The 11,355-nt window shown below is 58.0% G+C and overlaps 1 protein-coding gene across 2 annotated transcripts; it reads right to left on the minus strand.

The window, feature by feature from the left end:
• Window positions 1-89: 89 nt before the first annotated feature.
• On the minus strand, window positions 90-3,867 carry LOC119086484. 2 transcript variants are annotated; one of them, XR_005089782.1, is made up of 3 exons: window positions 3,529-3,867; window positions 2,030-2,143; window positions 90-1,564 (listed from the first exon to the last, which is right to left on the minus strand). XR_005089782.1 is itself a non-coding variant. In XM_037198219.1 (3 exons), exons 1-3 carry the CDS (start codon window positions 3,813-3,815, stop codon window positions 1,332-1,334), a joined length of 606 nt encoding a protein of 201 aa, XP_037054114.1. In that variant the 5' UTR covers window positions 3,816-3,855; the 3' UTR covers window positions 90-1,331. The 2 variants fall into 2 exon arrangements, 1 of the variants encoding a protein (XP_037054114.1); XM_037198219.1 differs by having other exon boundaries at window positions 3,557-3,855.
• Window positions 3,868-11,355: the final 7,488 nt, after the last annotated feature.

Consider the following 11,355-nt stretch of genomic DNA (forward strand, 5'->3'; position numbering starts at 1 on the left):
CCTGCCAGGCCCTGGGGGAGAGTGGGCAGCTGTCCGGGTCACCAGGCGCAGGAGCCGCGGGGGACGACGGTACAAAGACACCGGGAAGGGAGCCGTCACTGCAGGGACCACCTGCTGGTCTTCAGTCTTTATTTGACACACGTTCAAAATGCCCCCTGTGCCTAGAACCCAGACTGTGGACCTTGCAGCTCCTGCCGTGAGTTCACCCAGGTGGAATGAGCCTGACACCACCTGGTCTCACGACTCAGGCCTAGGACAGGAGCACAGTGCTGGACAGGGCCCAGAGGGAGTATTATTGGAGTATCAGGAATGGCTCTGTAAAAATGGGGCACTGAAAGTAGGCCTTTGTAGGATAAATAGGAGTTTGGAGGGAAAAAAAAAACGGAAGGGCCTGTGGGCAGAATTCAGGGAGACCTCAGGAGGAAAGGAGCGAGGATGAACTTGTGGGCCGTGCATACTCAGCAGCCTGACCCTCAACACCTTCTGGGATGACTGCAAGCCGCCACAGGCCTGGAGCCTCCCCGGCTGTCACTTTTCTCTGTGGGTCACAAGTTCCGTCCAAAGTGGCTTCTGACGACTGTTGGAGAGGCCACATGCTTCCCAAACTGCGGCTCTGGGACCTCAAGCCAGACCCGGGGCCTCCGTGGGCCTTGGTTCACATGCTACAGGCTGGGAGGCCTTGGATCAAAGATGGGAAGAGAAGGAGGGAGGGAGGGGGAGGGCAGGGGAGGGAAGGCTGCTGGACGGGCACCAGGGGACAGGCCCTACATTATTATTTCTGAACATGCCAGGGCTGTCAGGCTAAGGAATGAGTGGTGATTTGCATGCAATTTGCATGCGATTTGCATAGTGTTTGTTAAATGTCAAAAATGCTTTCTCTTGCCCCCCCCCCCGCCAGCCCTTCCCCCCCCATCTCTCCCTGTGGCCAGGGCCAAGGAACCCCACGGGGACTGCAGTTCCCCCCCCACAGTCGAGCCCTGGAGACCGGGGAGGCAGAGGGGGGCCCAGACCCCCAGGGCCTGGTGCAGCTGTGCGTGCCCAGCAACCCAGCTCCCCAAGGCCAACATTCAGCCCCCACCTGCTCAGCTCTGCACCCCGAGGCCTGTACAACTCTTAATTAAAACGCAATTTCCTTCTGGGCTCACCATGCAGTCCGCAGCACCAGGGGGCCACACAAAGGCCCAGCACGGCGCCCCAACACCGAGGCTGCGGAGCGGAGCAGCCACAGTACGCGCCAGATCATTTTGCACATGCGCGGGGTCACCAAGGCCCCCCAGGATCAGAGTCTCCTCGGTCAGGAACCCAGCAGCTCCTCCCGAAGCCAGGGCTGTTCACAGCTGGAGCCCTGTGGGTCCCCAGAGAAGGAACTGCATCTGTTGACTGGAGGGCTTCCTGGATGCGGGGGTGGCAGAAGATCCAGGTGGTGGAGGCTCCCGGGCGAGGGGAGGGTTCCAAGGCCACGGAGAAACCAGAAGACTCCTCGCTGGAGGGCTGGAGGGCAGCATCCGGGAGGCAGTGGGCATCAGCAGGGCCGGGGTGTCGCATCTACCTGGGAGCCCAGCACCTGGAGCCGCAAGGGACATGTGGTCCCGGGGATGTGAACCAGCAGCTCTCAGGCCAATGGCGCTTCTTCCCTTTCCCCAGTGGCCTGGATCTGGGCATGTCAGGGGAGTGCAGGGGTCACCCATGACCCTGGACCCTTCTCCTGTAGACAGCCCGAGTGCTTGGAGCCCCTTGGTGGATGCCACAGGAATTGCAGGTGAGGCTGCCTTAGCGCGCCCTGGTGGCTGTTACCGGAATTGCAGGCCGAGCACATGCGGACACCCTGCCACCCAAGCGCGGTCGGCCTAGGCCTGCATTCCGGTAAGGAGCCCAGAGGGGAGCAGGGAATTTCTCAGGGTCACACAGGAAGCCGGGGGCAGCAGTGCTGAACCAACGTTAGGAAGCGGGAGGGTGATGACAGTGTGTCCATCCTGCAGGCCCTCCGGTGGATTCCACCACGCCTGCGGCCCCCATTGGAGCGGCTTACCTGGAATAAGGCTGGGTTCCCAGGAAGAGAGAGCTGTGGTTCCCTCTGGCCCAGCTTGCTCCCTCAGCCAGCACCTCGCATTCCCAAAATCATGGCTCCTCCAGCCCCAGCTACCTGCGGGGGCAGACAGAGAGACGCCAGGTGAGGCCTCAAGCAGCCATCGCTCGGCTTCCAGGCCTTCCCAGCCAGCCCAGGGCCCAGCTAAAGTGTCTTCGTACCCATGGAGACCCCCCAGACCCCCTGGCCCACGAGAGGCCCTCTGAGCAGTCTCCCCACCGGGTTGTGACCGGCTCGAATGCGCAGCGGCCCCCAGGGCTGCTGGCCCAGCTCCCTCCAAGGTGAACGGACAGACACTGAATGAGAGATGGAGACAGACAGACAGATGGAGACATGAAGAAACACGGGGGGTCGGGGGCGGTGCAGAGAGACAGAGACCAGGCAGACGGAGAGAGACATGCAAAGACAGAGTCAAGGACACAGAAAGCAGAGCAGAAAAGGGAGCCAGCGCCACAGACCAACAGAGCTAATGAGGTAGAGAGGAAGAGGACCTGGCCACCGGGGTCCCCCTCACCCCGTCCCTGAGCCACCACCGTCCCGCCAGGACATCCTCCATGAGCCAGAGCCCATGATCCTGCCAGGCCCTCGCCCAGGCCCTCGCCCAGCCCCAGCCCCCCGCCCAGGCCCTCGCCCAGGCCCCCAGCCCAGGCCCTCGCCCAGGCCCCCAGCCCAGGCCCTCGCCCAGGTCCCCAGCCCAGGCCCCCAGCTCAGGTCCCCAGCCCAGGCCCCCAGCCCAGGCCCTCGCCCAGGTCCCCAGCCCAGGTCCTCGCCCAGGCCCCAGCCCAGGTCCCCAGCCCAGGCCCTCGCCCAGGTCCCCAGCCCAGGTTCTTGCCCAGGTCCTTGCCCAGGTCCCCAGCCCAGGCCCTCGCCCAGGCCCCCAGCCCAGGTGCTCACCCAGGTCCTCGCCCAGGCCCCCAGCCCAGGTCCCCAGCCCAGGTGCTCACCCAGGCCCTCGCCCAGGTCCCCAGCCCAGGTCCCCAGCCCAGGCCCTCGCCCAGGCCTCGCCCAGGCCCTCGCCCAGGCCCCCAGCCCAGGTCCCCAGCCCAGGCCCTCGCCCAGGTCCCCAGCCCAGGTCCCCAGCCCAGGCCCTCGCCCAGGTCCCCAGCCCAGGTTCTTGCCCAGGTCCTTGCCCAGGTCCCCAGCCCAGGCCCTCGCCCAGGCCCCCAGCCCAGGTCCCCAGCCCAGGCCCTCGCCCAGGTCCCCAGCCCAGGTTCTTGCCCAGGTCCTTGCCCAGGTCCCCAGCCCAGGCCCTCGCCCAGACCCCCAGCCCAGGTGCTCACCCAGGTCCTCGCCCAGGCCCCCAGCCCAGGTCCCCAGCCCAGGTGCTCACCCAGGCCCTCGCCCAGGTCCCCAGCCCAGGTCCCCAGCCCAGGCCCTCGCCCAGGCCCTCGCCCAGGTCCCCAGCCCAGGCCCTCGCCCAGACCCCCAGCCCAGGTGCTCACCCAGGTCCTCGCCCAGATCCCTGGTCACCTGGGGTCGCTGAGCAGCAGCAAGACGGAGCCGTCCTGCAGCGCGCCTCCCGCACCGTCTGGTGGTCGGGCAGCGGCCTGGCGTTGTAGTAGAAGGTTCTGCGCCACGAGCTCACGCCCTGGCCCACTAGCTGCGCGCGCAGGTCGCTCAGCGTGTCGCGGGGCCGCACGGTCAGTGGCAGCAGTAACGCCTCGTCGGCCAAGTGCACCTTGATGTGGTAGCGCTTCCAGCGCGACAGCCCGCGACGCAGCCCCTCCATGGCCGCCGCCAGCCGGAGACTCCGCGGCCGGCACCTGCCAGACCGGCTGGGCCACCCGCCCCCGCCCCTCGGCCCCTCCCAGGCACGCCCTGCCGCAGGAGCATCCCACCGGGTGCGAGGAGGAGGAGGAGGAGGAGGCGGGGTGGTGACGCTGGCTGGCCCAGCCCTGGCCTCCATGGCAACCTTTCCCCCTGTGCACAGCCTGCATGCGCAAAGGCCCTGGGGCAGAGAAGGTAAGCTGTGTACAGACCCCAGGCAGGAGGGAGCCCGGTGAGCTGGAGGGGCTGGGAGTTGGCCCTTGCTGCTGGAGTGGAGGGAGCAAGGTCAGCGAGAAGAGGGAAGCAGGGCGGGCCGTGTACCCCCCCACCCATTACCAGAACTTTCTCCCTAATCTGCACTCACTGGCTTTGCGCTGGTGGGCCCCAGAGAAGCCTCAGCCTTGGGCCTTGGCCATGCACGGTCCTCTAGCTGGGGACAGGGGACAGATTCTCCAGCCTATGTGGTCCTGGCCTGAGTAGGGGGGAGAGACCCCGGATGGGTTTGGGCTGGGAGAATGTCATTCACGCGGCCATCGAAGCTAGGTCTTCAGCGGATGGCTGAGAGTTCACAGTCCCATTTGCCCACAGTCACTACCCAGCATAGTTCAGCGAGGGCCTGGTGGGGAGGCGGAGCCCCGCCTCCTGGTCCGCACAGCCGTTTTGGAGGTGCTATCATCTCAGGGCGCTTACACAAGCGCACCTCTCCCCTGCCCTCCCCCGGACAGGATGGGGCAGTTTGTCCTGTGACACACTCACCCTGGGCCTTGTCACCGGCGGCCCTGTCTCTTCCCAGGCCTCAGTGTCTCTGTCCACTGCTGCCTTGTAAGATGATGTTGTCACAGGACTTCTGACACACACTCGCCCAGGAATGGCTGTCCAGAGAACATTCTAGAAGGTGTTAAATTTGACTCCACAGAGAAAAACAAACAAAACATTCTAAAAAATTCAGCACAAGTGACATTTTGGCGGCCCAGCCTTTAATCCCAGTACTTGGGAGGTAGAGGCAGGGAGATCCCTATGAGTTTGAGGACAGCCTGGGCTACATAGTGAGATCCTGACTGCCCCCCCGCAAAAGCAAGGAGACCACACAGGAAAAGCATACATCTTATTTTTTTTCCAGCTTTGTGTGTAAATATTTTTAAAATCCTTTAGCTTGGAGTGATTTTCTATTTACAGGAAAGTCACAGCCAGCACAGGGAGCCTTTCCTACCCTCGTCCCCCCACGATGACCTTATATTAACAGCGGGCTTTAAGCAAACATCTCAGTGTGCTGTGTAGGATGACATTAAATCCAGGAGCCTTTAATTAAAAGATTAATAACTGACAACACATAAATATAAAACACCTGCCCACAAACACTTCACACGGGAAAACAGGAACTAAGCCAATGAAAACTCCCGACAGTCAACAGACAAAGCCTGACTTCCACGGCATATATAAAAAGCTTCTGGAAATCAACAAGAACCAACAACAGATTTAAAAAATGAATAGAAGACATAAAATGTTTATGAAAAGGTCATTCATATCTTCTATGTAAAACTTGGCATGGAATCCAAGACTGGGCACATGATAGGAATATGACAACCCTGACCACGCCCCAGACCCTCACTGGGGGATTCTAGGCGGGGCTCCACCCTGACCACACCCCAGACCCTCACTGGGGATCCTAGGCGGGGCTCCACCCTGACCACGCCCCCAGCCCCCTCACTGGGGGTTCTAGGCGGGGCTCCACCATGATCACGCCCCCAGACCCTCACTGGGGATTCTGGGTGGGGCTCCACCCCGACCACGCCCCCAGACCCTCACTGGGGGATTCTAGGCGGGGCTCCACCCTGACCACGCCCCCAGACCCTCACTGGGGAGTCTAGGAGGGGCTCCACCCTGACCACGCCCCCAGCCCCTCACTGGGGAGTCTAGGAGGGGCTCCACCCTGACCACGCCCCCAGCCCTCACTGGGGATTCTAAGTGGCGAGGGTGGGGGGTGGGGGTGGGGGGTGGGAGCAAATTCCACCAGTGCTGGTGCTGGTCCTCTTCGCCTTGCCACTTCAGGAAGCTCACTCAGTCACTGGGCTGCGGATCCTGGCTCAGATAGCTGTGTGGTCCCTGTGTGGACAGTCAGACCAGGGCACAATGCACCAACTGAGCTATGAACATCCAACCTGCAGCACGGGGAAACTGAGTCCTAGCAGGGGCAGTCGGTGGATGGCTGGCTCCATCTGTGGACCAGGTCCCCACGGCCCCACCCATCACCCATAGGCTGAGGTCTTGAGTGTCACTCATCACACCTGTGGGCACCCACTGGTTACAGCCAGGGCCAGGGCCATGGGGCTGCAGCAAGTGGAGGCCACCCGAGCTGAGACGGGCCAGGGGGTTGTGGCCCGAGGGCTCTGTGGTTTGACTCTTTGGAGAGATCATGGTTTTGGGTTCTGACCCAGGCAATGGCAGCAAGCTCAGAGAATCTCTGGAAAGCCAGACAGGCTCAGGTCCCAACGCTGCTGAAAGGGCCAGCTCTCATCTTGTAGGGACATTTGAATTTGCTTTTCTAAACGTCACTTAAATAGTTCACCCCGTTTTCCATGGTACTGTTGTTGGTTCTTATTGATTCACAGGCACTTTTTACATGTGAAGGAAAGCAGTCTGTCAGGCCTTGGATAATTATCTTTGTTGACATTCTCTATCTTGAGAATGCTCACTGCTCATGTTGAATGTGGTAGCACCCCAGGGTGCTACATGTAGAACACAGTTCTGTTGTGGTGTTTGTTGAAACAGGGTCTCATGATGTTGTTCAGGCTAGCCTCAAACTTACGGCCTCCTGCCTCAGTCCCTCCAGTGCTGGGAAGACGGACTCCCACTCCCACTGCCTCACGCCTTTTCTTCCCTCTTCCCCATATATATTCATTTGGATAATAGCCATGTGGCCCTGGCTGGCCTGGAACTCACAGATCCTTCTGCCTCTGCCTCCCCAGTGCTGGGAGGCATGTGCCACCATGCTGGGCGTTTCCCTAATTAAAAAAATTACATTTATGGTCCTGGAGAGATGGCTCAGCGGTTAAGAGCACTGGCCGCTCTTCCAGAGGACCCAGGTTCAATTCTCAGCACCCACAGGGCAGCTCACAACTGTCTGTGACTCCATTTCCAGGGGATCTGACACCCTCACACCAATGCACATAAAATAAATTTAAATAAATTTTAAAAATTACATTTATTTCTTGTGTGTGTGTCTCTGTGTATGTCCCTGTGTGTCTCTGTGTGTGTGCATGTGTGTATGTCCCTGTGTGAATGTGTGTGTCTGTGTGTGTGTCCCTGTGTGAATGTGTGCGTCTGTGTGTGTGTCCCTGTGTGTGTCCCTGTGTGAATGTGTGTGTGTATCCCTGTGTGTGTGTCCCTGTGTATGCATGTGTGTGTCCCTGTGTGAATGTGTGTGTGTCTGTGTGTGTCCCTGTGTGAATGTGTGTGTGTGTCCCTGTGTGTGTCCCTGTGTGTGTCCTTGTGTGTGTATGTCCCTGTGTGTGTGCATGTGTGTGTGTGTCCATGTGTGAATGTGTGTGCCCCTGTGTGTCCCTGTGTGAATGTGTATCCCTGTGTGTGTGTCCCTGTGTGAATGTCTGTGTGTGTCCCTGTGTGAATGTGTGTGTGTCTGTGTGTGTCCCTGTGTGAATGTGTGTGTCCCTGTGTGTCCCCCTGTGTGTGTGTCCTTGTGTGTGTATGTCCCTGTGTGTGTGCATGTGTGTGTGTCCATGTGTGAATGTGTGTGCCCCTGTGTGTCCCTGTGTGAATGTGTATGTCTGTGTGTGTGTCCCTGTGTGAATGTCTGTGTGTGTCCCTGTGTGAGTGTGTGTGTGTGTCCCTGTGTGAATGTGTGTCTGTCTCTGTGTGTGTTCGTGTGTGTGTCCGTCCCTGTGTGAGTGTGTTCGTGTGTGTGTTCGTGTGTGTGTGTGTGTGAGTGTGTGTGTGTCCCTGTGTGTGTGTGTGTCCCTGTGTGTGTGTGTGTGTCCCTGTGTGTGTGTGTGTGTGTGTGTGTGTTTGCACATGAAGTCAGAGGCGTCCTTGGGGGATGAATTCCAGTTGTCAGGCTTGGTTGCTAAGAACTTTTCCTCACAAAGCCAGCCCAATGCCTCCCCTCATTTGTTATTATGATCATTGTTATTTTGAGGGGGGTGGTGGGCTTCATGTAGCCCAGGCTGGCCTCAAACTTGTGATGTAGCCAAGGATGGACAGAAACTCTGGATTCTGAGGCCCAAACCTTGCTGGATCCCAGGGCCTCCAGAGACCTTAGGTGCAGGAGAGGACCCATGCCAGCTGCTACCGAGGTCGCAGGGCCTCAGGCAGTGGGGACCCCTTGGCACAGTGCGGCTCTCGGGCACCACCTGGTGGCGATGTGGGTAGGCCCGGAAATTAGGGTTCCACCCCACCCCACCCTCGCCCAGGCCTGCGCCTGTCTCTCTCTCTCCCTTCTACCGTGGTATTTGGCACGGAGACCCGCTCTGCTGGCTGCCCCACAACCCCAGCCCACACCTGCTTTTAAGGCAGGCTTTCCCTCCGGGGCCCAGTCAGATCTTGGGAGTGTAGGTCCTGAGATCTGAGGCTGCCCAGGGAGCTTACCTTTGCTCCTCACCACTGGGTCCCTGACCCTGCGCCACCGGGAAGACATGGGGAAGCCTTCAGTCTTTCCCTCCAGGGCTGGGGGCTGGGGGTCCTCGGAGCCTGCAGGTTGCACCCTGGTCTTGCACATTTCTGCTTGCTCGGTTCCTCTATAATCCTGTCCTGTCTTTCCTAGAGGTTCCTGCATATGCTGTTCCCTCTCTGGGAATACTGTTCCTGCTGGTCCCCTCCAGGAAGGCAACCAGCAGATGGCCTAGTCACTGACACGTTCCCAGTGCACAAGAAGCATTTGGAAGTTAACGACACAAAGTGGGAACAGAGGAGAGCATGTGGGCCTGGGTTTCCCCTTCTCAGGGGATCCCAGCTCAGGGTCACCCCAGTGACCTCAGGAACCAGGAACTGGAGACACTGTGAAAGCCTCTCTGCTGGTTTCATTCCAGAGACCCTAAATGCTCGCCCATGCCTGGGGAGTGACCAGTGCCTCCTGAGTGCCCCACGGAACTCACATCATTTCCCTGGCTCCTGGTGGCTTCTCAGTCCCCATGGGGTGCGTGTGATGGGTCTAGAAGAGGTGAGACACCTTTGGTGGCTGTGGCATTTAATGCCGCCACGGGCAGCAGAGCCCCAGGGGCTGGAGACAAGGCCTTGCTTTAAAGATTGCTGACATGACATTACAGATTCCAGCAGTGTGGAGACCCAGACTAAGAACACCTGCTTGAGCAGAGACGCGAGGTGTGAGCAGGAGCCGCTGTGTGCTGGGTGGGGTGGCCGGAATCCACAATCCTGACTTAAAGCCTTCCGAGGTCAGCCCCACAGCGGATGGGAACTGACGGACCCACAGCAGGACCGACCGACACACACAGGAGCTCAGCAAGACGGCGGCACGCCCGGGGGAGAGGACTGGCGCTCCCACCCTAGGGAAGAAGCCGCCTCCAGCTGACACCGCAGAGGACGAGCCGTGCTCTTCAGTGGAGTGCTCTGCGTTCACTACCCACACCTCGGGGCACGCCCCACGCCCCGCAGTTGGCCAGTGCAAAACGAACCCAATGGTATCATTTTGCTTTGCTTGGGATTTTTTATTTTTTTTGCTTATTGGTCGTTTACTTGTACGTTTTGGTTTTTAACTTTGTGGTTTTCCTCTGTGCCTGTTATTTAAAAAAAAAAAAAAAAAAAAAAAAGAATGAAGTTCCGCAGGTAGGGAGAAGGGGTGGAAACATGGTCAGAATACAGTGTAAGAAAAACCTAAGTTTCATCCGGGCGGTGGGTGCTGCTCATCTCAGCGCTCAGGGGGCAGAGGCAGGCAGAGTCTGAGTTCCAGGACAGCCAGAGCTACACAGAGAAATTTGTTTCAATTAAAAAAAAAAAGAATAGGGGCTGGAGAGATGGCTCAGAGGTTAAGAGCACTGCTTACTCTTCCAAAGGTCCTGAGTTCAATTCCCAGCAACCACATGGTGGCTCACAACCATCTGTAATGAGATCTGGTGCCCTCTTCTGGCCTGCAGGGATATGTGCAGACAGAACACTGTATACATACATAAATAAATAAATCCTTAATCATCAGGAAATGCAAATCAAAACGACTCTGAGATACCACCTTACACCTGTCAGAATGGCTACGATCAAAAACACCAATGACAGTCAATGTTGGAGAGGATGTGGAGCAAAGGGAACACTCCTCCACTGTTGGTGGGAATGTAAACTTGTACAACCACTGTGGAAATCAGTATGGCGGTTTCTCAGAAAATTAGGAATCGAACTACCTCAAGACCCAGCCATCCCACTCTGGGCCATATACCCAAGGAATGCTGATTTATACCATAAAGATACATGCTCAGCTATGTTCATAGCAGCACTATTTGTAATAGCCAGAACCTGGAAACAACCTAGATGCCCGTCAACGGAAGAATGGATGGAAAAAATGTGGTACATATGCACAATGGAGTACTACTCCGCAGAGAAAAACAATGAAAGCATGAAATTTGCAGGCAAATGGATGGAACTAGAAAAAATCATCCTGAGTGAGGTAACCCAAACCCAGAAAGACAGTCATGGTATGTACTCACTCATAAGTGGATTCTAGATATAAAATAAAGAACAATCAGACCACAAAAAAAAAATTATGTGGCTCATGTCACTTAGCGGGAGACACTCTGTGCAGCCTTGGTGCAGGGAGGAGGGCTTGGACCTGCCTCAACTGAATGTACCAGGCTCTGCTGACTCCCCATGGGAGACCTTACCTTGAAGGAGGTGAAAAAGGGAGTGGGGATTGGGGGAGAATGCTGGGGGGAGGGAGGACAGAGGACAGGGGAATCTGTGGTTGGTATGTAAAATGAATAGGAAATCTCTTAATTAAAAAAAATAAATGAAAAAAAAAAAGAATGGGAACTTCAGGCAGGGACCATGGTCAGGGTGGAGCCCCTCCTGGAATCCCCAGTGAGGGGCTGGGGGCGTGGTCAGGGTGGAGCCCCGCCCAGAATCCCCAGTGAGGGGCTGGGGGCGTGGTCAGGGTGGAGCCCCGCCTAGAATCCCCAGGGAGGGACTGGGGGCGTGGTCGGGGTGGAGCCCCGCCTAGACTCTCCCAGTGAGGGGCTGGGGGCGTGGTCAGGGTGGAGCCCCGCCTAGAATCCCCAGTGAGGGGCTGGGGGCGTGGTCGGAGGCAGAGTGACAGGCTGAGACCAGGGACAAGGTGATGCAGGTCAATGCCGTTAAGAACTGTGGATGCAGCAGGCTCAGGGGCAGGTTCATGAATACTTGTTCTAAACCGGGTGACGTTAGTTTTTGGCCAGGGGATCCAGCCTGTTTGAACGGAAACAGGGAGTGGGTCATGTGACCTGTTTCCTGGGAGTGTGTGTGTCACCAGCCTGCGTGACCAGTGTTAACTGATTCTGGTGTCCCTGAGG

This window comes from Peromyscus leucopus, chromosome 22 (genome assembly GCF_004664715.2).
Source record: "Peromyscus leucopus breed LL Stock chromosome 22, UCI_PerLeu_2.1, whole genome shotgun sequence".
In the NCBI taxonomy this organism is placed as follows: domain Eukaryota; kingdom Metazoa; phylum Chordata; class Mammalia; order Rodentia; family Cricetidae; genus Peromyscus; species Peromyscus leucopus.